This window comes from Thalassophryne amazonica, chromosome 4 (assembly GCF_902500255.1).
Source record: "Thalassophryne amazonica chromosome 4, fThaAma1.1, whole genome shotgun sequence".
NCBI lineage: Eukaryota > Metazoa > Chordata > Actinopteri > Batrachoidiformes > Batrachoididae > Thalassophryne > Thalassophryne amazonica.
The window spans coordinates 30,192,429-30,219,760 of NC_047106.1; the positions used below are offsets into that span (position 1 = coordinate 30,192,429).

At 42.9% G+C, this 27,332-nt stretch overlaps 1 protein-coding gene across 1 annotated transcript in view; it reads left to right on the forward strand.

The window, feature by feature from the left end:
• Positions 1 to 27,332, forward strand: part of sik2b (salt-inducible kinase 2b) — a 198,607-nt gene that overhangs the window by 65,666 nt on the left and 105,609 nt on the right. Inside the window, 1 exon segment of the mRNA XM_034169323.1 lies at positions 6,513 to 6,629. Within this exon segment, the coding sequence (XP_034025214.1) occupies positions 6,513 to 6,629 (117 nt within the window).

Genomic DNA, 27,332 nt, shown 5'->3' on the forward strand with positions numbered 1-27,332 from the left:
CAGAATGCCACCATGTCATCTTCAAAAGTACAAGCACAGCTAAAGTAAAATTATCATGAACATCAAATCCCAACATACCAACCACAGGCCCCACAAAACAATAAAAAAAACGCACACACCCATGACAATTGGGTCCAGAAGTTTTCAGTGATCCATGATGAGTAATACAAGGTTGCCACAGTTTTGGAAACCCATCAGCCCTCCCTCTGAGTCTAAACTTGACTTTTTTTTTCCCAAGTAAAAAAAAAAAAAGCAAGAGTTCCTTCAACTATAACGGAATGGGTGGGGGATGTGGAGCTTTCCAGGATAGCAGTATTCTGCATCGTGCTACCAATGAGGTAAAGGCAATTACATCCAACTGCGAGTTAGTAAATGACACAGTGGGGACTGCAGGAACTCCAAAAATTGCGCTCAGCGGACAAGGCTCCACCCTGACTCCAAGAATGTGAGATCTACCATCAAAATACCAAATCCAATATGGTTGGTGTTTGGGGCAAAAAAATCATGACTTAAATCACAGGGTGAGGAGTTACATCTATCACACAGATCAGAAACATTAGGGTCAGTTTGGGATAATTTGGACTTTGATAAGTGCAGCCTGTGTACTACTTTAAAGTGAATTAGGGAAAGTCTTGCACAAGATGACATACGAATTTAGTTTACAGCCATATCCCAGAAACCCTCCCCAAACTCAAGACCCAACTCTTGCTCCCAACTACAAATAATTTTATTGACTGGATGATTGTCCATTGAAAGAACAAGATTGTATATCAGCAATATGAGCTTTCGTATGAAGCATGAGTTCAAAGAGGTGCTCCCAATGATGTTTTAGGGGGCTGAGTGGGGAACTCTGGGGAAAAATAGTAGGTGCACAATGGCTAATTTGAAAATAAATAAATAAGTGAGATGAGAGCAGGCTATATAAGGAAGACATATCAGTAAAATTTAAAAAAAGTATTATCTTTAAAAAGATGACAAAACCATTTAATGCCCTTACCCTAGATGAAATGCAGTGTCTAAGAAGGAAGGAAGAAAGAGGTGATTATTACATAAAGGGCCAAGAGCAGAAGCAGAAACACATTTGATGTGAAGCCGAAATTTTTATTTTTATTTTAAGAGAGGCAAGTACAACAGATGTGTGTGTGTGTGTGTATATATACGAGTATATATATATATATATATATATATATATATATATATATATATACGAGGGTTGTCAATAAAGTAACGGTCCTTTTTATTTTTTTCAAAAACTATATGGATTTCATTCATATGTTTTTACGTCAGACATGCTTGAACCCTCGTGCGCATGCGTGAGTTTTTCCACGCCTGTCGGTGACGTCATTCGCCTGTGAGCACTCCTTGTGGGAGGAGTCGTCCAGCCCCTCGTCGGAATTCCTTTGTCTGAGAAGTTGCTGAGAGACTGGCGCGTTGTTTGATCAAAATTTTTGCTAAACCTGTGAGACACATCGAAGTGGACATGGTTCGAAAAATTAAGCTGGTTTTCAGTGAAAATTTTAACGGCTGATGAGAGATTTTGAGGTGATGCTGTCGCTTTAAGGACTTTTCACGGTGCGAGACGTCGCGCAGCGCTCTCAGGCGGCGTCATCAGCCTGTTCAAGCTGAAAACCTCCACATTTCAGGCTCTATTGATCCAGGACATCGTGAGAGAACAGAGAAGTTTCAGAAGAAGTCGGTTTCAGCATTTTATCCGGATATTCCACTGTTAAAGGAGATTTTTTTAATGAAAGACGTGCGGACGGATCCGCGCGTCGGGACGCAGCCGACACAGTGCGGCGGCACAGGAAAAACACCTCCGTGTTGATAACCATTTGTAAAATCCAGGCGGCTTTTGGTGGCTTTCAGTGGAGTGAGTATATGAGAAATTGTTTAACAGGCAGGACATGTTCCAACTTGTCCTTAAGGCTTTCAACAGAGGTGTTTTTCCTGTGCCGCCGCACCGCGTCGGCTGCGTCCCGACGCGCGGACCCGTCCGCACGTCTTTCATTAAAAAAATCTCCTTTAACAGTGGAATATCCGGATAAAATGCTGAAACCGACTTCTTCTGAAACTTCTCTGTTCTCTCACGATGTCCTGGATCAATAGAGCCTGAAATGTGGAGGTTTTCAGCTTGAACAGGCTGATGACGCCGCCTGAGAGCGCTGCGCGACGTCTCGCACCGTGAAAAGTCCTTAAAGCGACAGTATCACCTCAAAATCTCTCATCAGCCGTTAAAATTTTCACTGAAAACCAGCTTAATTTTTCGAACCGTGTCCACTTCGATGTGTCTCACAGGTTTAGAAAAAATTTTGATCAAACAACGCGCCAGTCTCTCAGCAACTTCTCAGACAAAGGAATTCCGACGAGGGGCTGGACAACTCCTCCCACAAGGAGTGCTCACAGGCGAATAACGTCACCGACAGGCGTGGAAAAACTCACGCATGCGCACGAGGGTTCAAGCATGTCTGACGTAAAAACATATGAATGAAATCCATATAGTTTTTGAAAAAAATAAAAAGGACCGTTACTTTATTGACAGCCCTCGTATATATATACACACAATAAAAAAAAATAGATAACAAAATGTACAAAAAGTTATATTAACCATTTGCACAAACCCACGGTAGTTGTAGTCGCAACTAGTTGTAGTTGAGTTCCCACAAGAGGGTGGTATTGTCCACAGGCATTATGCAGTCCTGTCCCCTTTAGTACTGTGTTGCGTGTGCAGACATCAACTATTTGCATGTTCCCTCCCACAGTTTTGTGCACTCAGGTGGAGAACCCCCAAATTATATATTCATGAAGGCTAGTGAGCTAAATTTACAATACATTTGAAAGACACAGTCCTCATTGTGCACTGTTAGTAAGTCAGCATGCACTTTTTTGTTTTTGCGAGTGCTGCGGTGTGTGGTGCATGGTTTAGCACACACAGATCTTTGGTAAATCAGGCCCAAGTCTTTTACCCTTTCTTGTCTTTTACCCTTTTTTTTAATGCAACACGCTCTTCTTCTTTACCCTTGGGCATGATTGTTCTTCTGGTTTGATGCCAGTCACGTGATGGAAATTTCATCAAAATGCCAACTTGTTTGCTGTAAATCCTTTGGACAGTGACGTGCTCAATCAGATATCATATTGACTTTGTACTCAGAGGCTGGCAGGGTGAAGTCCAATTAATGTCCAGTCCAACTGATTAGGGTTTTTGCATTCTTACATACAGCTCCTCTGAGTAATTTCTAGATACATTTACAGTTGCAGTGTCTGTGTGAAGACAGATTGACACATTCCTCCAAATAAACACTTAATATTATCTCTGGGTTTACATTTTGCCATTTAGTTTTAGTGTGAAAAGAACTGGGGCCTCATGTACAAAGTGTGTGTACGCACACAAATGTGGCATACATCCGTGTGTACACTAACGTTCAGATATATCTAAAAGTTAAATGACCTTGGAAATGTGTGATGCGTCACGCACAAATCCTGGCTGGTGTACGCACGTTTTGACAGCTATTGGTCTGCTGCCGACATGTAGCTGTGATGCTGGGAACCATTAATAGTGTGAAAACAATAAGTCAGAGTCATGTGCACATAAGTGGCACACTTATGAACAATTAACACCCCCACGTGTTTGCAATTATATGGGTGGATATAAAAGTATGCGCAAAGTGATGCATAAAATGGCATTAACAATGGATGTGTTGGCATTGTTAGAGGACATGTACAATCCGACATGAGAATGTATTCAGGGAACGCAAGGATTTACTTGCAGTTACGATAATTGCCTCATAAGCCGATTTCTATTAGCAAGACCAGTGTTACTGGAGTTGCGCTCGGGACTGTGGCCCAGAACACAATATGGCGAGGAACCAGGGGTTGTTTGTGCTCACATAGGTGCTGGCCACGCTGCGCTTCTTGGCAACAGGGGCATTCCAGCGTGAGCTCACCAACCAGTCAGGAGGGTGCCTGTTAACCTTGCGTTGAGCCATGCCAGCTGTGTGCAATGCAGTTATCCATATGTCATCCAGGTACATTACATTCCAACATTAAAGTGCAATTTGCAGCGAGAGCTGGTTTCCCTAATGTAATCTGAGCTATTGTCTGTGCACATATTGCTACATTGCCATCACATGATGAATTTGTTTTTGTTAATAGGAAACTTTTTCATTCCATCAATGTTTAAATGATATGTGATGCGCAAATGCTTTGAGTTGGGAACAGAAGCTGGCACAGTGTACAGTTGGTGGTTGCTTGCTGTGTAAATAGTTGATTTGTGTAATTGTTCTGAATAAAAACCGGCATGGGCACATTTGGGCATGTGCACATTAAAATATCTTATTTGTTATTATTAGCAATGTGTGTTCTTTTTCTGGATGGTGAAACTAGAGCTGCAGTGCATCTTAACAGGCCCCTGAATGTCTCCCTGTGTTCAGTATTTGTCAATAAACACGTGTGCAAAGTTGTAAATGTTGCACACTGTCAGCCACAGAGCACCTCACTTTTTGAACTTCAGTGTGTGTGTATGTGTGTGTGTGTGTGTGTGTGTGTGTGCTGCACTGAGCTCACAGTGCTTTGGCCACACAGGCATGCTCCCACTAACATTTTTTCATTTTCATGTTTATTGCGTTTAACAGGGTACCAAATGAACTACCCCTGCCTGTCTCCACGTCATTTCCAGTCATCTAGTTCACACTCTGTATAATTTCTTTTCTGTGTTCATGTTGTCTAATGTGACTGTGTGAGGAATCCCTGCTCAGTGGGCCTTTTTACATGAAATTGCATTTTTAAATAGGGGCATGGCCAGGGAGGAGTTTGTTGCGTGTGCATGTGTGCTTAATTCCACATTCAGTGGGACATACAAATGGAACATGCTTGGATCCATGTGTACGCACACTTTGGTACATCTGGATATTTTTGTGCTTACGCCAGTTTCTGGGTTTTGGTGTATGGCATGTTTCAGTAGGAAATCCACGCAAGTCCTTGTACATGAGGCTACTAGTTATTTAATTAACATTTGCATTCAAATGTAATTTCAGTAAACAACTCAGAACCAATTACCATCAGAGAAACGCATCAGGTTGTCACGTTTGAGAAGCAGGACACACAAAATGCCTGACAGTTTTTATTTGAAAAGTACCTTAAGCAGTTAATTGGTTAACTATCTGTTTAATAATTGGGTTGATTATGTAATTATGTTAATTGTTAGCCTTGTTTATTTCTTTCTTTTAACCACTACCCAGTCCATAAAAATATACTTTTAATTTTACATTCACACAAAGGTTAGCCTTAGCTTAGCTTTACTAGCCATCCTGGCAGTCCCCTTCACAATGAGTTTCTGCTTTTACCTTCTGGTTGCTGCTACAAGTTTCCCCACAGTTAAAGGTAATAGATCAAAACAGTCATTTATTCCCTCGGCCATTTCACGTAGCTGTTGGGCATTTTGGGTATTTTATTGTATTGTAAAGATGTCGTACTGCTGTGAAATTAATTGCTCTTTGGGGACAAATTAAATTGAGTTTGTAAGTGTCTTGACCACGTTCTTCTTCTTTGTCCATTTATGGATTGGGAAGAAGTCAGCTGGAGTTAGACACTGCCAAGTTGGTGACATTTGGAGCTGCTGTAGTTGAGCTTTAAAACGGCTCTTTAGAAAACTTGCGAGGAATGTCACGGAGGGTTTGTCGAGTATATCTGCAGTTGATGATTTGAAAACCACTTGAGCATGGAAATGGTAATATGGGGTGTCTGATAGAGAGATTATTATGAATTTCCTTCACAGGGTTGATGGATTCAGCTTAAGACACAGTGTGTAGAGTGACTCATCTCTGAGTGCAAATATTTACTAACACCAACTAGCCAGGATGGGTAGAGGTCTACCACTAGCTCCAAATGTCAACCCACCCTCAGAGATATTGATCTGTGGTCTGGCCATATGTACCAAAACTGCACATCCTTATGTATTAACTGTAAAAGTGTTACAAAGATGTACAGGGTGTTAATGTGGTGATGGTGTTAAAGTCCACTTATTCTTGTGTTAGCTGTGTGTAACAGTGTTGTGGTGGCTAAGAGGAAACTGAGGTCTCATGGTGTTTACGCTTTCAGCTCAGGTCTCAGTATGCTCAGAACACTGAAGATCGCACTGATAAATTATTGTTTATAAGACAGTCTGAGAGAGATGTTAATAATGCCTTGTTACCTAGCATACGTCATTAATCACAAGCAAGAGTGTTGAAGTTTAGTTTGTGATTTGCACGTGTACTGTATGTGTTATTGTGTATATTCCCAGTGAGTTTTTTGTTTTCTAATTATATTTTATATCTCAGATTTTAAGAATGTTTATTAAAATTACAGTAAGAATTGTATTTTAAGTATTTTGTGTCTCAGAAACAGCTCTCTGATGTCACATTTGACATGGAACACTGTGGTGTGATAATACCTAAATTGTTGGGTTGTCTGGAACTGGATTGTGCCATTTGTTCTGGAGAAACCACCTGATTGTAACTGTTGATTCCTTTCTGCAGGTGGCCATTAAGATCATTGACAAAACCCAGCTGGATGCTGTCAACCTGGAAAAGATCTACAGGGAAGTTCAGATCATGAAGATGCTGGATCACCCACACATCATCAAGCTGTATCAGGTTAGCATCTTGCAGTACCTGCAACCGATAACTACTAGTTTCATTATCTGTGGGTTTGTAAAAATAGAAGACACTAATTGAAAAATTGCTCTTAACCATTTTCCTCATGACAGTGGTTTTCAATCTGGTACGCAAGGACGGGCTGACTAAAGCTTGCCACTCACTGCATGATGATGTGTGATTGTGCCTTATCAATGTTATGCAGTACCATAGCAACACAATGCAGAAAGAAGAAATGCAACTTCAGTATTAGTATCAGCCTGGAATTGTAGCCCATGTTTCAAGATAAGCATTGTGTCATTTTATAAGGGGGAGATGCACACCCCTAGTCATTATTTCTTTTGGCTGCTTCTGTTTTGCGTGTGTGTGTGTGTGTGTGTGTGTGTGTGTGTGTGTGTGTGTGTGTGTGTGTGTGTGTGTGTGTGTGTGTGTGTGTGTGTGTGTATACCCAACATTAAAGGAACAATACACAGTGCACCTTGATGGGAAATACTATACTAGTCACTTTGCAGAAGTTTTGAACATGCTTGAACTACTGCGTTGTGTTCTCATTGTCGCGGCTCGTCTTTTTGGTCTTCTCAGGATGTCGTCTTTTAGATAACACAAACTAATTGCAAGTGATATGCTAGAAAGAGGACACAACACTTTAGAATAATTCAGCCTTAAGCAAGATAAAATGCACAGAGTTTTTAAGTTTATTTAAGCCTTCGACACAAAGCTTAGACAAACTGAGTCCTCTAGAGAGACTGAATATGACAACCGCGCTCGTCTATTTATTGGAGACCCGCGGGCATCGCTCCTCCTTCGACTTTTTTATTTATTTCATTCCCAAGACATGGTTTTCTATTGGAAGCGTCCTCTAGTGAACCCTAAGCAGGTGTTAGGCCATTATTTCAATGTGACAAATGCTCCCATTAAAACATGAAGGATTTACAACTGATTTTTTTAAAAGACCTTCAGCCACAGGTGCAGCTGGCCTGAGGCCCCCTCCGCACGTGGCCTCAGCCACACGTGCAGCTGGCCTGAGGCCCCCGCACGTGGCCTGCGGGAAAGCACCTAAAAGGCCTTGGAAAGCCCCTGACAGACTAAATGACTAATAGAGCCCTTTTTTGGGTTGAACACCTGCTAGTTCAACCAGAGGACATACAGTTCGGATCAGGACACTTGATAGTTCATCACAGTTCAAATATGGACCTAAAAATTCTTCTACAGTCCCTCCTCTGGGACTCGAAAGAGTCCCATTACATCAACTATACTCTTGGGTTGTTTACTGACAAGACATCCTCATTTGTGCATCGCAATAAAAAAGAAAAACACAGCACTCGACTTACTGATAACTCTGGTGCGGATATGAATATCAGTGATACTTCACACGGTAAATATATTGCAGTGCAGGTGAACCTACATACTAAGGCACAAGGTGATCAATTAGCTGGATTATATCAACACAAGGTGACATTCAAACATTGAGTTTTGGTATAATTTAAGGCACTTAAAATGGCCACCTAAAACAAGTTACAGCAACCTCTTAATCATGGCAAAGTAAAGGCTTTACATTGACATCAGTGCAACCAATCATCTTCTGGCATCTATTGTCTCACTCGACCAGAGGCTCCAACCCATTATACTTGGTTCTACATATTATTTTGTTAAAGAGTCACACATGTATTACTTAAATGCATCAAATAACGCCTATGTTACCACTATTTAGTCAACCAATCAAGAAACTATTCTAAGGTTAGCGCAGCTATGTCTAGTTAAATGATAAACACAATAAATGGTTTCCCTTCATGTCCGTCCTTAAGTCATTTGCCTTAGTCAATCATATAATGGTTTTCATTATAGGCCATTTCTCAACATTCTCCACTTTGTTTTTCTTCTTTTTCAGCTTGTTTTCTAATGCCCTTTTTGGCCAGACGCCAAATTTAGGCGATGCATGTCTCTTGAGGCATGCTATAATTTAAGAAAAAGGGGTCCCTATGGTGCATCTTTACTACTAATCTACAAACACGCCGTGTAAGGGTCCCCTTTTTATAACTTTGCAATGTGATATCTATGTGTATGCATTTAGCTTTATCTGTGTTACGCAGATGATGGTAAGGACAGACATTTACCCAACCTTTGTTACTAACATATATCCTTCTTTGTTTTATTTACACTCAGATTTCTGAAACCAGTCCGCAATTCAAACTCAAGAACCAAGATCATAGTCCGTGTTCAGTGCCATTACGTCAGTCCGCGCTCCTCAGCATTTACTCAGCATCTGAAGTTTTGGGAGAAGTTGGGGAACATGGGGAGGTTGGCCTTTCAGGGGTAGTGGGGGAAGGATCAGGAATTCTGGCTTTCAGACAGTCGTGCAGTTCTCTGATGGATCTTTCCAGCTCCTTGTGCTGCTTGGCCAGGTTGTACAGGGCCCCCAGAGATTCTTGCCCACATTCAGGGTGGTGGTGGCCAGCCCTAGCTGTTCCCTTTCCATATGCTCCATCATGCAGGCTAGCATGTCCATACTAGACTGAAGACCACACAGTTGAGTATGGAGGCCCTCCTGAGCACAAGAGATGTTGGCATTGTCACGGTGTATCCTGAACAGGTATGCAGCTGTCTGACTTAGTTGTGGCATGATTTCCTCAAATAGCTCATGGGGAATGTGATTTGAGAGGGGCAGGAGCTGCTCCAAGGTTTTTGGAACAGACTCTTGTGGAAGACGAAGCTCTCGAACCAAGATTGCCATGTCCTGTGGGGTGACCATGACCAGATTAAGGTTGTGCAGTCCAGGGGACAGGAAGTACAAGGGGGAAGGCATTTTGTGTGTGGGGGGAGTATTGTTGATGTCGCACAGGCAAGTAGGTGGGACGCTCTGGGCATTTAGCAGCCTGTACAAAGCTCCCTCTGTCCTGGTGGGTGAGTTCGGCTAAGGTCTACCCCTGCTGATCCTCCTCCAGAGGTACTGGGCTGATCAGAATATCTCTCCTGCCTTTGGGGTGGAAAGCTGGGGACAGGTCCTAGCAGTGAATTGGGTCTAGGATGCACTCGGGCGGTTGCTGCATATGGCCGACCTTGGCTGCCTCCCCTGGAGGGTATCGTTGCCACTGGCACATGTGACTGTCTCCATGGCTGTTCCTGAGTCCAAAGGGTCTTTCAGGTGATGGTGGAGTCCTCGGGCCGACTCTTGCTGCAGGCAGATTCTGTGAAGCCGTCATCGCCAGGTGCTGGAACGATGAAGATCCTTCTGTTGCCAACTGGTTTAGCTGCTGGATGGAAGGCGGCTGTGGCGACCAATCATGTCTCGACCATCCCTCCTGTATATCCTCTTCTCCAAACAGTTCTGAGAGTCCAATCAGACTTGATAGAGGCAGATCAGGCATAGGTCCCTGATCAGGGGAGTCTGGTCTCTCAGCCATACTCCTGTGTCCATCTACTTTGACTGCTGTACCTGAGGCAAGAATAACTTTAAAAGGACCTTCTCGGCGGGGCCTGTCCCACTTCTTTTGAACACCTTGACGTAAACCAGATCACCAGGCTGGATGCTCTGATTTTCGAGTGGAATCTCTGCTTCTCTGTCTTCTGTAGCACCTTTGACCTGCAAAAAGATAGTTTTGTGTATTTGGGTTAACTGTCTCAGATAATTATGCCATTCGTCTTGTAGCTGCTCCAGCGATGGTCCTTCGTAGGGTCCTCTCAGGTATGGAATAGGCATCGGCCGACCTGTAAGAGCTTCAAATGGTGTCAAATGGGTTAGTCGGTTAGTTTGTGAGCGCATTGACAATAAAGCAAGCGGCAACGCATCCAGCCAGGTTAGTTTGCCATTGCTGTCTGCTATGATTTTTGCTAGTTTGTTCTTTAAATGCCATTAGCCCGTTCCACCGCCCCATTTGATTGGGGGTGATAAACACACCCAAACTTCTGTTTGATACCCAATTGTTTGAATGTTTCTTGTGTAACCTTGGCTACAAAAGCCCTACCGTTGTCAGATGAGATAGTATCTGGAATGCCAAATCTTGGAAAGACGTCTCGGCACAAGAATTTGGCTACCGTTTTATGGTCTTGATTTGCAGAGGCTACTGCCTCAATCCATCGACTGAATCTGCATATCACTACCAAAACATATCTCATTCGTTTAACTCGATTTTCAGCTCCCATGTCTATGAAATCCATCATAAGATGTCTGAATGGCCCATCAGGGACCGGAATGTGGGCTAAAGGGGCTGTGAATGATTTCCCGACATTGTACTGTGCACATACCTCACACTCATTCAACAAACGGTCCACTGTTGCTGCCATATATGGTGACCACCAGACAGCTTTTAGTTTGTTCATAATTTGGACTCGCGAACAATGATCGGGTCCGTGGGCCCAAATGATTGCATGTCGTAATAAATTGGTGGGTAACACAAAATGTCCATGACTACTGCGCCACAGCTTGTCCGCTGGCCCCTGACTGCGTGTCTCAATAGCGCCTCGTTTAACCCACATTCGTTTTTCTTCTCCACTGGCCCTACTTTGAGCCACTATCAGTGCGTCAAGTGAAACCAGTGGGGCACAATCTTGGATGGTTAGCAGGGGAAACATATTTTCTCCTTGTGCTCCTTTGCGCGCTGTGTCATCTGCTAGGTTGTTACCTTGAGCTATGATATTATTCTTTTGATGACCTGCACATTTAATGATGGCTACCTCAGACGGTAATTGGAGAGCTTGTAACAGTTGGGAAATCGCTTCTCCATGAGTGACAGGGGTGCCATCTGCTCTCAGGAATCCCCTTTGTTTCCAAATGTTTGCATGTACATGACATACGCCATAAGCGTAGGCTGAGTCTGTGTAGATATTAACACGTTGATCTTTAGCTATCTGGCAAGCCATAGTTAAGGCTTTGATTTCTGCCAGTTGGGCTGAACAAGGCTGATCAATTCCTTGGGACTCCAGTAATTCAAAGGTCTCGCCATCCGTGTTTAGTTTAACAATCCCCATACCCGCATGCAATCCCGCGGCATCCCGAAAGCATGAGCCGTCCACGAACAGGGTTAGATCTGCATCTATGGCGTGATTATACAAATGTTCTCTGGCTCTCAAAAATTTCTCTGTCTCTGCCACACAGTTATGTGGAGTACCATCTAACGGTGTGGTCAATTTGGTGGCGGGATTCACCGTGTGACAACGTTGTATTGTTATTTCTGGAGCGGACAACACAACTTCATATCCAGTGCGTCCAGCTTGTGTTAAGACAAAACGTTGACTGGTTAGCAGGGCATGTAACTGATGCGACGTGTACAACGTTACTGCATGTCCCATGATTATGGATGATGCTTTTTGAAATGCAAAGGCAGCTGCTGCTAGACCCTGATAGCATGGTGGCAATCCTGTTTCAATGTTGTCAAGCTTTGTACTATAATAGGCCAATGGTTGTTTTCCTTCATTTGTTTCCTGCATTAGTACAGCACAAGCATATCCAGCTTTTTCAGTAACATACAAATGGAAAGGTTTCCCATAATCTGGGTTACCTAACGCGGGATCAGATTGCATGTCTGTTTTTAGGGCCTCAAAAGCTCCCGTTGCCTGATCTGTCCAGACGAGGAGAGCTGCATTGCTTGTTTGCCCCACTGCTCTAATCATGGCACGCAAAGGTGCAGTTTTTATAGCATAATCACAAATCCACGGCCGACTGTACCCTGCCATCCCAAGGAATGAAAGCATCTGTCCCACTGTTTGGGGTTTGGGAGCCTTGATTATAGCCTCCACTTGGCTTGGGGCTATACATCGCGTGGTCCCACACAACTGTCTTCCCAAGTATTCTACTTGTTGTTTGCAGAACTGCAATTTGTCCTTACTTACTTTATGACCTCCATCTGCCAATGCATGCAATACAATTAATGAATCTTTTTCACACTGTTCTTGAGTCTCTGATGCAATAAGGAGATCATCCATATATTGCACCAATGTACTGGGTATGTCAAGGTGTTGTAAATCTTCAGCCAGGACTTTGTTAAAGATGGCTGGGGACAGGTTCAGTCCCTGAGGTAGCCGTGTATACGTTAGCTGTTGTCCCAGAAATGTGAATGCAAACAAATGTTGTGAGTCTGGGTGCACAGGCACACTGAAATAGGCTGAACACAGATCGATTACTGTGTACCATTTTGCTCCAGCAGGGATGCTTGATAGTATAGTATGCGGATCAGGTACTATAGGTGCATCCATTTCTATAATTGCATTGATAGGACGCAGATCATGTACCAGCCGATACTCTTTGGTATTGTTTTTAGGGATAGGATAGATAGGAGTATTGCATGGGCTTGCAGTTTTTATTAGAACTCCAGCTGCCATTAGTCCCTTGATTACTGGTTTTATGCCTTCAATAGCCTGAGGTTTTAATGGATACTGCCTTTGGTGAGGCAGTTTTGCTCCCGGTTTTACTTTTATTTTTACTGGTAAGGCTGTTTTTACTAGTCCTACATCCGTTTTGCTTTTGGACCACACCACTGGTGGTATTTGCTCTAACAATTTCTCTTGTTGGGCCGATAACACCATCTGTCCCTCTGGTCTAGGATTGAGCTCCACTTTTTGAACTATAGCCTCATCATTTACTTTTAAATTAATTCGTATAAACTGCTGGTCTTTTGACAGATGTACTTGTGGACTTTCCATGTTTTGCCATTCTTCAACTTCTGAGGCTGTCTTTACCATTGGACCTAGGTCATGGGATTCGTACTTTTCTGAGACTAAAAGGGTCACATGAGGCGTGGCATTTGGCACTTGATACCATTGTTGTTCAGCTGAAGTTAGCTTGACAGAAGCTGCGGCCCCTTGGGGGCCTAAATAAATTTCTGTGGTGGTTATGTGAAACAGCCGTTGATTCATCAATGCATCCCAGCAGCATGCATAGTCAGTTTGTTCTTGTTTGGCATCGAACATCAGGGTGACATGTAAAGGTAAACTAGGTGTATATACTGCTTCATAGTGTTGTTCGGCCCAGGGCTTCCATTTTTCCCATTGCAGTTGAAGATTTGAATTTTCTGGTTGTAACTTCAGCCAGTATACCATAGGTTGCACAGGTCGGACCTTGTTTTCCATGTCCATAAGCACCATAATGTTGGCGAGTGCTTCGTCGGGAAAGTGTATTTGCAGTCCTTGATGGGTACACACTATCTGGGTTTGTAGCTTACATAAAATGTCTCTTCCCAGCAAATTCACAGGTGTATTTTGTGAGTATAACAGGGGTGCTTCAATTGTTTTTCCTGCAATCGTTACAGGAAGTGGGCGTGTAAAAGGTATTATTTGAGTTTTCCCAGAGAAGCCGATGGTCTTAATTACAGACCCAGAGAGGGGGAGATGAGCGCCCATTTTCCCTATGCAAGAGTATGTTGCCCCTGTATCCACCATGAAAGGGAAATCTCTGTTTTGTATATTAACAGTGACGGTTGGCTCTTCCTTAGGTATCATTGAAATAGCCAATGCCACCGTTTCCCCCTCTGTCTTCTCTAGGCCCCCCTATTGCCAATAGGCAGAGGGTCCAACCCAAGGCCGGGCCGGACAGTTTCTCATTCGATGTCCAGGTTGTCCACAGCTCCAACACTCATTAGAGGGTTGATCCCCTATTGGGGGTGTTGGTCCCATAGGCGGTCCCGCTTGACTGTTCCTGGAAGCTGAGTTTTGGAATCTGTTTCCAAATGAAGGTTGGCGAGATCCTCTTCGCCACCCTCCTCTTTGACCTTGAAAGTTCCGTGACTCTCCTCTCCACCCATGACTGTAGGTGGGTCCATTTCCGGGTGTGCCAGTGCTATGGTGGTGATAGTGATGCTCCACTGGTGCTGAGACTTCTCCTGCAGCAGTGCTCCCTGCTGCTCCTTGGGGGCTCTGTGTGGCTGTTACCACAGGTGCCTGTATGGTGGCAGCAGTGTTTGCCGTAGGGCCTAGGCTTGCCGACTCAGAAGGAACAGGGGTCATCATTGGTGCCTGGGTCTTTGTTTTTTCTTTCTTGACTTTGGTTAGCTCTCCCAACTGCATCTGCACCAATTTTTTCGTCAGGGATTTTGCTGCATCTTCTTCTTTTTGTTTTTCTTTCTTGTAGATTTCAAGATGGTGACAAATATGCTCAGAGTATAAAGCCCAATTCATTTTCGATAGTCCCACAACTCCATCTAGGGCTTTCTGAACCTCATCTGGTAGAGCCTTTTTTACAGTTATTTTAAACAGGATTTCAGTTGCTGGAGAATGGTTCCATGCATTTCCTGTTTCCTCCGCCCATCTTTTCTGGAATCGGTGCAGGAACTTCTTTGGGCACTCTTCAGGTGTCCACTCCTCATCATCCAATTTAGAGGGATCCAAGACCTCAGGGTACTTTCTTCTCAGTCCTTCCCACATGGAGTTTCTATAGCGATTAAAGGGGACTTCATCATGTTGATTTGTGCCCATCATCTGTGTTAGTCCAACCTTTCCTGCTAATTCTTCAGTGTCATGTTTTCCCATGACATGCATTAGCAAGGCTTTTATGTCACCTAAAGACAAGGTTACCCCTGCAGTGCCTTCTTCTAAGGCAGTTATCCATCTCCCAGCTCCTTGGGTGATGTCTGGCAGCCTGTTGGCCAGCCCCACCATGTCTGTCCAGCTCCATGGGGTATACACATGATGACCATTTCTAACCACCAATGGGCATATGAGGTCTTCGTCCTCCTCTTCTTCTGTGGGGGCTCCATACTGTCTTCCAGATCGAGTGCGACTGACTGGTTCCAGGCAGTCTATCCAGTTGGTTATATCCTGTTCTAAAGCCGCTATGTCTTTGGCTACACATTGTTGTCTTTGCCTGAGTCGGGCCTCTTTTGCACTCTCAATGACGATCTCACCAGAAATTTTTCGGGTGGGTGGCTCTATAATGTGATTCCCTTGATTGGGCGTCGATTGTTGTAATATTCTTCTTTCCTCTGCGTCCCTATGTCTTAGTGTTCTTTCCTTCGCTAGCCGAAGTTGCTCAGCTAGTTCTTCATTATCTCTTCTGGCCAGATCCAGTGTGTCACAGAAGCTCTTGTGCCACTCTTTGGAGCCTCTATAGCCTGTGAAGGTCCAGTCGGCTGACTTATGGTGGGAGGGGACGGTTTTCAGTGGACCTCGATGTGCAGGCGGAGCCTTCAGGTCTCTCTCTTTATCCTCGTCTGCCTCCGTGTCACTGTTATTTGTGGCCCCCCCTGCTGGTCGTGGTGTGCGACCACTTACTTTCGGACTTGGAGACCTTGTATGATCCATTTGACAGACTGAGGACCTGTCTCCTTGTGGCTCTCGAGCTTTTAGTGTCAGTGTGAATTTGCCCTCCACATCCATGCCTTGGTCCTCTTCACGAGTTCCTAATACAAATTGTCCAGCTGTCTTCCCCATATCATGACGTTTATATGGGGGTGGCTCTGCTTCCCAGCTCGGTGCACTGGCTTTAGTCTCTTTGGATCTTTCCTCTGTCATTTTTTCTCTTTTCTGCTGTAGCCTCTGTGCTTCCTGCTTGAACAAGGCCAAAACTTCTTTTTCTTCAGTGCGTTTTTTGTTGTTTTTTACGTTCTTCTGCTGATCTTTAATTTCTTTTTTCTGTATTTCTACCGCAACTGCTTCACACATCACCGGATCAAATGATCCCTCCAAAGGCCATTGCCTGCCCCCATGTGACCTTTTGTGCCACTTTCTCATACATTGGTTGGCCTTAGTGCGTTTTCCTGGATATTTTCTTAGTACTAAGTCTAGCGGGGTACTTTCCCGACCTTGACCTTGAGAGTTACCCATGTAACCCTGACAAACGCTATGTGAGGTGTTTCTATGGTGTTCTGGTAGTCCCTCAGGGGCTGTCCTGATCCAGACCAATAACTTGCTGGCTGTAACACCTGTTTTGTATTTTAAACCCTTAAAAGGATTAAATTTCCAACTGCTATGCCCGTCTTCTTTTTCTTTAACTAAATATGAAAATTTACCTGTTTCCCACCGAACCTTCCTTGGGACCACAGTCAGAGTCAACCTAGGAAACAGTTCTTCACCTGGATCGGTTGGTAGTGTTACTAAATGATTTAATGGTATGCTAAGTTCTTTATTAGGGTCAGCACAAAGCAGCTCCAGCCACGGGGTTAAACCCTGATGCCACAGACGTCTTATCAGCAGCTCCCAATTAATTAGAGGGAATTGTTCTTTCTTTTGCTTCAGATTGATTACCTTAGTAATCTGCCATAATTTCTGATTGATCTCTTGTTCGTCCTGCCAATGTTCTGCTCCTACCCTGTCAAAATAGGTCCTTTCCAGCCAAAAATGTGTCCTGATTCCCTGGGTTTCGATGTCTCCGTCAGTCAAGTAATGTTCTGGGAGTATTATTTCATCATCACTTAAGTCTCCCATCAAAGACTGTCCCAAGCATTGATCAGTCTGTCAGCTTTTTCACTATAATCTAAGCTTTAACTCTTTTGATTTATAACCAACTTTATTTATTTAATCCTCTTACAACCCTAACACCTCCTAATGTCTTTGCTCCCGACTTTCTATTTCCCTTCTAATTTTTATTTTATTTTATTTATTTTTTTTTTAACTTTCTGCTTCTCGTCTTTTTCTGCTATGTTTGTTTATTAGTTTTCTCTCTTTGAAATAATATCTACCTTCTCTGTATTTACATAGCACTCTTCTCCTGTCTTTTTCTTCACTGCCTCTGTTTCACACTTTCCTCTCTGCCTGTCATGCACCTCCCAAGTCCTCCTGTTGGGTCTAAATACCTCCCCCTCGTACTCTTTCACATTAATCTTGTATGTCAGCCAGCCTGCAAGTTCTCACAGCTTTACACAGATTACTCTCCACTCTCCCACACACCAATCTTCAAAAGCTTTATACACAAAAATTATTAAAAACAACTTTCTATATATCTCTATCTAGACTTCTGCCACTTTTCACTCCGCGGCTTTAAACAACCTTTTTATTCACTTAACACCAATGTGTTCTGTTTAAGCATGTATCTCTTCTTCACGTTAGACAGCTTCTCCGGCGCTGTCAGCAACTTCATATATTACTTTTTTCAAGCCCTCTTTGAGCATACAATATTTCATTTATTTCTACGCCTTACCGCGCCTCGCGTGCGTATCCTGTGCCTTTCTGCACTTTCTTCTGCCTTTTTTTTTTTTCACTTACTGAGCTCCTCGTGAGCTTAATGTGCCTTTGCACTGAAAATATTCTCTTTTTCTTTTCTTATAAAAAAACTCATATTACTGTGTACTTAATTACTTATTCTTCTCCCACGCCCCACAAGTGTGTATTTGGTGCCTTACTGCACTATTTTCTGCTTCATTAATTTTCATGTATTCTGCACTAACTCTCTATTTATTTTATTATTTTTTTATAGTTTTTCTCTTTTCTTAAAAAATGACGTCCTTTATTGAGCTCTTTTACTTACTGTCAGCTGTGCTTCTTTGCACTTTTCTCTTTAAATCTCTTTATCACGTACGGTATTTCTACTGCGCCCCCTCAGGCGCTTATCTTGTGCTTTCTCTGCACGTATTCTCTTGTTAAACTCTTTTTTCTCACTTATTTCACTTCAGTCTCTGTTAAACTCTTTAAATAACCTTGTATTACCTTGTATCTATTTGTCAGTATACTCCCCTAAATTAACCCCTACAGCGCATGCTATCAGCCGGTACGTTAGTAACGAATTTCAACACCAATTATTCCCCAAGCATCCAGGTTAGTTCTCCACGCACTCTTTCCGCACCAGAGTTCATGAACATTCCTGAACTTTCACTCACATAGACATTCTTTTTCCCGGGAACACACACACCTTCTGAGCATTTTATCTACAAGGCCTGATAATTTTCAATCTTATCTTTTTTTTAGTCTCTTATCAATTTTCTTAGTCCAGGTTCTTTTGGGTAAGAGGCAATTAAAAATATCACCTGTCAACTTGGGCGGAAATCCAGACTCACTCCTCCAGATCGTGCAGAAGTTATAAAAGGTTTCTGCTTACCTTTTAGTCGTGATCACTGTTATTTACGGTCTGGAGGGATGAGCTGGACTGCCCCAGGCTGCCGGAATGCCCCTGGACCCTCCTGAAGCTGGCTCGCCAAGTTCTGTCGCGGCTCGTCTTTTTGGTCTTCTCAGGATGTCGTCTTTTAGATAACACAAACTAATTGCAAGTGATATGCTAGAAAGAGGACACAACACTTTAGAATAATTCAGCCTTAAGCAAGATAAAATGCACAGAGTTTTTAAGTTTATTTAAGCCTTCGACACAAAGCTTAGACAAACTGAGTCCTCTAGAGAGACTGAATATGACAACCGCGCTCGTCTATTTATTGGAGACCCGCGGGCATCGCTCCTCCTTCGACTTTTTTATTTATTTCATTCCCAAGACATGGTTTTCTATTGGAAGCGTCCTCTAGTGAACCCTAAGCAGGTGTTAGGCCATTATTTCAATGTGACAAATGCTCCCATTAAAACATGAAGGATTTACAACTGATTTTTTTAAAAGACCTTCAGCCACAGGTGCAGCTGGCCTGAGGCCCCCTCCGCACGTGGCCTCAGCCACACGTGCAGCTGGCCTGAGGCCCCCGCACGTGGCCTGCGGGAAAGCACCTAAAAGGCCTTGGAAAGCCCCTGACAGACTAAATGACTAATAGAGCCCTTTTTTTGGGTTGAACACCTGCTAGTTCAACCAGAGGACATACAGTTCGGATCAGGACACTTGATAGTTCATCACAGTTCAAATATGGACCTAAAAATTCTTCTACATCATCTCACCAAGATGCACATTCATAATACGATTATTCTGTACATTCTGCAGTAAGGTCCTAAAGCCCCCGTCACACATAGCAAGAATGTGCAGGAACCAGGCCGAAACGGCAAATATTACCATAATCGGACGCAGTCGGGAGGGAAAGAGGCGTGGTCAGCAGTGTCAGAACGCATCCAGATTACCTCATCCACATCTGCACGATGTCATCCAGAGCACATGTAGACAACAGGTAGATGACAGAGACTGCTGTCAGACGGCCATAAAAGGCTCTGAAGACTGCCTGAAGACTACATCTGGATTGCAAACACGGAGCCTGAGTGGGAGGCAGCGCAGTGTTCCTCATGCGCACGTGTGCCCCACGCACACACGGGGCGCATGTGCGTGCGTGCCACTGGACACCTTTGCTGAAAGTTTGCTGGCAGGGGGCCAAGCAGTCACACCATGCGTCAACGCAGCCTTTTCAGTGAACTTTGATCTCTTTTTTTTTTTTTTTTTTTTTTTGCTCACTTCAGGAGCACAACGCAAGTCTTTATGTGTGTTCCATCTCGATGGCGCCAAGAGTGTTTTGAACATATGCAACACACTCGGTACAGCCGAGCAAATGGGACCAAATATGTAGATGCTCACAGACTGCCATCAGTTGGTCTTCGAACCGCAAGTCAATATTTCCCGATTGTGGCCGGATATGTCATTCTGATGCAATAAGTGAAATGCGCATCACATCTGCGCATGCGTGGGTCAAACGGGGGCAAAAATCTCAGCTACCACACTCACACTGCTCCCATTGAATTTCGTATACAGTAGCATTAGCGGACTGTAAAAGTTAAGGCTTTTACAGGGATTGTTTCAAAGGCTTTAAGCCTTAAGCGACACATACAATAATGACAGGGGCGCATTGTGCTGTTTTCAAATGCTCGAACAGAATTTATAGGCTTGAAAGTTGGCTGAAAACACACGATTGCAAAGCCCCGCCGAGTCCACACAAAGATGGAAAGAAGAAGAAATGTGGTCGTAAACCTCCGTTCATTCTACACAATTTCGCCACAGAAAAGAAAGATCCACACGGACGTAAAAGACGGACTAAAATTGTAAGTTTCTTGCACACATTTATTTTGTCAATATCCTGAAACCGTGCCGCCGTTTTCGTGCATCGACTTATGACTGTAATGTCGCGCCATGAATGACGTGGCGCATAATATTGTAAAATTAACGTTCTGTAAACAAACTGCATGCATGCACATATCATTGTATGTCTGTCAACTTATCAAAACAAACGTGACACCAAAGAGGTTATATGTGAGACTCACCGTCATTGTCGTCATTATCAATCAATCAATCAATTTTTTTTTATATAGCGCCAAATCACAACAAACAGTTGCCCCAAGGCGCTTTATATTGTAAGGCAAGGCCATACAATAATTATGTAAAACCCCAACGGTCAAAACGACCCCCTGTGAGCAAGCACTTGGCTACAGTGGGAAGGAAAAACTCCCTTTTAACAGGAAGAAACCTCCAGCAGAACCAGGCTCAGGGAGGGGCAGTCTTCTGCTGGGACTGGTTGGGGCTGAGGGAGAGAACCAGGAAAAAGACATGCTGTGGAGGGGAGCAGAGATCGATCACTAATGATTAAATGCAGAGTGGTGCATACAGAGCAAAAAGAGAAAGAAACAGTGCATCATGGGAACCCCCAGCAGTCTACGTCTATAGCAGCATAACTAAGGGATGGTTCAGGGTCACCCGATCCAGCCCTAACTATAAGCTTTAGCAAAAAGGAAAGTTTTAAGCCTAATCTTAAAAGTAGAGAGGGTGTCTGTCTCCCTGATCTGAATTGGGAGCTGGTTCCACAGGAGAGGAGCCTGAAAGCTGAAGGCTCTGCCTCCCATTCTACTCTTACAAACCCTAGGAACTACAAGTAAGCCTGCAGTCTGAGAGCGAAGCGCTCTATTGGGGTGATATGGTACTACGAGGTCCCTAAGATAAGATGGGACCTGATTATTCAAAACCTTATAAGTAAGAAGAAGAATTTAAATTCTATTCTAGAATTAACAGGAAGCCAATGAAGAGAGGCCAATATGGGTGAGATATGCTCTCTCCTTCTAGTCCCCGTCAGTACTCTAGCTGCAGCATTTTGAATTAACTGAAGGCTTTTTAGGGAACTTTTAGGACAACCTGATAATAATGAATTACAATAGTCCAGCCTAGAGGAAATAAATGCATGAATTAGTTTTTCAGCATCACTCTGAGACAAGACCTTTCTGATTTTAGAGATATTGCGTAAATGCAAAAAAGCAGTCCTACATATTTGTTTAATATGCGCTTTGAATGACATATCCTTATCAAAAATGACTCCAAGATTTCTCACAGTATTACTAGAGGCCAGGGCAATGCCATCCAGAGTAAGGATCTGGTTAGACACCATGTTTCTAAGATTTGTGGGGCCAAGTACAATAACTTCAGTTTTATCTGAGTTTAAAAGCAGGAAATTAGAGGTCATCCATGTCTTTATGTCTGTAAGACAATCCTGCAGTTTAGCTAATTGGTGTGTGTCCTCTGGCTTCATGGATAGATAAAGCTGGGTATCATCTGCGTAACAATGAAAATTTAAGCAATACCGTCTAATAATACTACCTAAGGGAAGCATGTATAAAGTGAATAAAATTGGTCCTAGCACAGAACCTTGTGGAACTCCATAATTAACCCTAGTCTGTGAAGAAGGTTCCCCATGTACATGAACAAATTGTAATCTATTAGACAAATATGATTCAAACCACCGCAGCGCAGTGCCTTTAATACCTATGGCATGCTCTAATCTCTGTAATAAAATTTTATGGTCAACAGTATCAAAAGCAGCACTGAGGTCTAACAGAACAAGCACAGAGATGAGTCCACTGTCCGAGGCCATAAGAAGATCATTTGTAACCTTCACTAATGCTGTTTCTGTACTATGATGAATTCTAAAACCTGACTGAAACTCTTCAAATAGACCATTCCTCTGCATATGATCAGTTAGCTGTTTTACAACTACCCTTTCAAGAATTTTTGAGAGAAAAGGAAGGTTGGAGATTGGCCTATAATTAGCTAAGATAGCTGGGTCAGGTGATGGCTTTTTAAGTAATGGTTTAATTACTGCCACCTTAAAAGCCTGTGGTACATAGCCAACTAACAAAGATAGATTGATCATATTTAAGATCGAAGCATTAAATAATGGTAGGGCTTCCTTGAGCAGCCTGGTAGGAATGGGGTCTAATAAACATGTTGATGGTTTGGATGAAGTAACTAATGAAAATAACTCAGACAGAACAATCGGAGCGAATGAGTCTAACCAAATACCGGCATCACTGAAAGCAGCCAAAGATAATGATACGTCTTTGGGATGGTTATGAGTAATGTTTTCTCTAATAGTTAAAATTTTGTTAGCAAAGAAAGTCATGAAGTCGTTACTAGTTAAAGTTAATGGAATACTCAGCTCAATAGAGCTCTGACTCTTTGTCAGCCTGGCTACAGTGCTGAAAAGAAACCTGGGGTTGTTCTTATTTTCTTCAATTAGTGATGAGTAGAAAGATGTCCTAGCTTTACGGAGGGCTTTTTTTATAGAGCAACAGACTCTTTTTCCAGGCTAAGTGAAGATCTTCTAAATTAGTGAGACGCCATTTCCTCTCCAACTTACGGGTTATCTGCTTTAAGCTACGAGTTTGTGAGTTATACCACGGAGTCAGGCACTTCTGATTTAAAGCTCTCTTTTTCAGAGGAGCTACAGCATCCAAAGTTGTCTTCAATGAGGATGTAAAACTATTGACGAGATACTCTATCTCACTTACAGAGTTTAGGTAGCTACTCTGCACTGTGGTGGTATATGGCATTAGAGATCATAAAGAAGGAATCATATCCTTAAACCTAGTTACAGCGCTTTCTGAAAGACTTCTAGTGTAATGAAACTTATTCCCCACTGCTGGGTAGTCCATCAGAGTAAATGTAAATGTTATTAAGAAATGATCAGAAGCCGGCAGAGTTGCGATTTCTCATCCCTGCTTAGCAAATATTCTGCAATATCCACAGTTTCAGTCTCTGACCTTCGTCTAACCATCTGTCAGTTGCCTTCAAGGGGTCAGAAATTTGTTTTTCTCCAACTATCAACAAGCACGGGTTATTTTCGACAGCAGCTCGCTCTTCCTCCTTCGTCGGCACTAACGGTACTTTCTGTACAGATGCAGCACACGCAAGCACAACCAGCTCTTCTTTCCATTTCTGTCCACTGCCGTACATAGTCGTGGTTGTAACAGGCAATCCGCGGAGCTTACAAAAACGCTTTAAATCGTCAACTTTCCAGAGGTTGAAATGATCCAAATCGCAGCACTCCTCGCTGCTTTCCGCCACCATAGCTTGTGGGTTGGTAGCTGAAAACTTTAGCCTGCCCATAATGCACCACGTGGCCTGAGATGCGCACTTCGCTTATTCAGCCTCAATCAGCGTATGTGTGATGAGGGTATAAGAAAAATGTGCTTTTATATAGCATCAGGTGTAGGTCTGGTATCTACCAGCTTCTGGTTAGCTGAACAGACCAAACTGAGCTAATTGGCTATGGTAAGAGCAATGAGAAATCTAAAATACACAGGGTCAGGGTCCCCATGGACAAGGATTGAGAACCACTGCCTCAGTACACACTGTGGGAGTTACCTACTGGTGCCTGCAACATGGCACATCTCTTTGGTCACCATGTTTGTCCTGGCTGGGAACACTTTGTGATTTATATTGTGTTCTCCCCCTCTTGATTATTGTGCACTGGGGATCCCAGGAGAGGCTCCAGCTCCCTGTGAGTGTCCACAGAGTGGGTTCATGTGTGAATGATGTGCTTTGGTGCATTTACTAAAGAATCAGAATCAGAATAACCTTTATTCACGAAGTATCTTAAAAAAGAATACAAGGAATTTGACTCTGGTGTGAACTGTACTCTCTCTGTACAAGCATGTACAAATAAACATTAAACACTGAATAATTTACAATAAAATGTGCAATAAAAATGTGCAAAGGCGAAACAGATAAACAGATTGAAGTTGCACATGAGGTATGAATTAGTGAGTTTTATGGTAGGTTAAACTGTTAATCAGTGTGAAGGCATGTGGAAAGAAACTGCTTCTGTGCCTCGTTGTTTTGACGCACAGAGCTCTGTGATGTCAACCAGAGGGGAGGAGTTTAAACAGAGTGTGTCCACGGTGTGAGGGGTCTGCAGAGATGTTACCAGCTTGCTTCCTGGTCCTGGATTGGTATAAGTCCTGCATAGAGGCCAGGCTGGCTCCGATGATCCCCGCCGCCCCCCACTGACCTGACAGTTTGTTGAAGTTTGTGCCTGTCATGTTTGGAGGCAGAGAGAAACCAAACAGAGATGGAGATGTAAAGGACAGACTGGAGATGATGCATGTGTAAAAGATGATAAGCTGTTCATTATCATTACACAACCACATGGCACTATTCCAGCTTTATGCTCTTGGTACATATCATTATTTCACCAGTCCCATCCATCTCATCACCACAGGTCAATTAGTGATTTCCTCTTCAGTCTCACAAACCACAGTTGGCCCTGTGGACTCAATGAATGCACTAAGTCATAAACAGATCCACAACACAACTGTTTAACCCTCCACTAGTTCATCATGTGTTGTGTGGCCTCTTCAGTCTGTCATCGTTTTCTTTAATGTATGACACTTTTGGGTAATTGATATCATCAGGCTTTTTCTAAAGGGGTCTATAATTATTGTTGTTTTTAATTTATTCCATCAGTCTATAGTACCCATGATCTAGATCTTTCTGTCATGACCATAGGTGGAGTAGGAACAAAGATTGACCAGGAGATCGAGAGCTTTGCCTTTCGGCTCAACTCCCTTTTCGTCACAACAGTATGCCAGAGCTAATGCAATGTTGTCCCTGCCGCGCCGATTCTCCAGCCAGTCTCACACTCCATTGTTCCCTCACTCTTGAACAAAACCACGAGTTACTTGAACTCCTTTGCTTGGGGAAAGACCTCATTCCCTACCTGGAGTATGCAATCCATCGGTTTCACCATGGCCTCAGATTTAGAGGTGCTGATCCTCATTCCAGCCACTCCATGTTTTGCTGCGAACAGAACCAGTGAGTGTTGGAGGTCACAGGCCGATGATGCTAACAGGACCACATCATCTGCAAAATGCAGTGATGAGACCCTCAGCTCACTAAACTAAAGACCATCCTCCCCTGAGTATGTCTCGATATCTGGGCAGTCTTTTTTTGAATATCCAAATTCTCTGATTTCAGCTTCTTACATGGTTACATTTCCTGGTTTATTTATTAGTTTCTTCACTCCTGTCTGGCAGTAAACTGAATATATTTGGGCTGTGGAGAAAACAAAACACTTGAAGGCATTATCTTGTTCTCTGAAAAACACTGACATTTTCACCATTTTAAAAACATCTTATGGACCTAACAAATAATCATGAACATAATCAAACTGTCGGTTGTTTATGAAAATAAGAATTTCAGTCGGCCCTATCCCAGAAATAGAATAACATGCAAGCCACTATTATGGCAGTGTTGCTCACAGATCTCTAGTTTTAGTTTAGATTTTGTTTTTAGTGGATGTTAACATTTCTATCATTTCTAAATCTACAACCTCAATTCCAATGAAGTTGGGACGTTGTTTAAAATGTAAATAAAAACAGAATACAATTATTTGCAAATCCTCTTCAACCTATATTCAATTCAATACACCACAGAGACAAGATATTTAATGTTCAAACTGATAAACTTTATTGTTTTTGTGCAAATATTTGCTCATTTTGAAATGGATGCCTGCATCACGTTTCAAAAAAGCTGGGACAGTGGTATGTTTACCACTGTGTTACATCACCTTTCCTTCTAACAACACTCAATAAGTGTTTGGGAACTGAGGACACTAATTGTTGAAGCTTTGTAGGTGGAATTCTTTCCCATTCTTGCTTGATGTACGACTTCAACAGCCCGGGGTCTCCGTTGTTGTATTTTGCGCTTCATAAAGAGCCACACATTTTCAGTGGGCAACAGGTCTGGACTGCAGGCAGGCCAGTCTAGTACGCACTCTTTTACTACGAAGCCACGCTGTTGTAACATGTTACAGAATTGATGCTGCCATCACAGATGTGTAAATGGTCCATGCCATGGGCACTAACACACCCCCATACCATCACAGATGCTAGCTTGTGAACTCTGTGCTGGAAACAATCTGGATGGTCTTTTTTCTCTTTTGTCCAGAAGACACGATGTCCATGATTTCCAAAAACAATTTGAAATGTGGACTCATCAGACCACGGCACACTTTTCCACTTTGCATCTGTCCGTTTCAAATGAGCTCAGGCCCAGTGAAGGCGGCGGTGTTTCTGGACGTGATAAGATCCTTTACACAATGATGTCAGTTTTTAATGCAGTGCCGCCTGTAGGGTCGAAGGTCACAGGCATTCAGTGTTGGTTTTTGGCCTTGCTGCTTACGTGTTGAAAGTTCTCCAGATTCTCTGAATTTTCTGATTATATTATGGACTGTAGATGATGGAATCCCTAAATTCCTTGCACTGAACATTGAGAAACATTGTTGTTAAACTGTTGGACTATTTCACGCACTTGTTCACAAAGTGGTGATCCTTGCCCCATCTTTGCTTATGAACGGCTGAGCCTTTTGGGGATGCTCCTTTTATACCCAATCATGACACTCACCTGTTTCCAATTCACCTGTGGAATGTTACAAACAGGTGTTCTTTGGGTATTCATAAACTTTCCCAGTCTTTTTTGCCACTGTCCCAGCTTTTTTGAAACGTGTTGCAGGCATCCTTTTCAAAATGAGCAAATATTTGCACAAAACAATAAAGTTGATCAGTTTGAACATTAAATATCTTGTCTTTGTGGTGTATTCAGTTGAATATAGGTTGAAGAGGATTTGCAAATTATTTTATTCTGTTTTATTTACATTTTACACAACATCC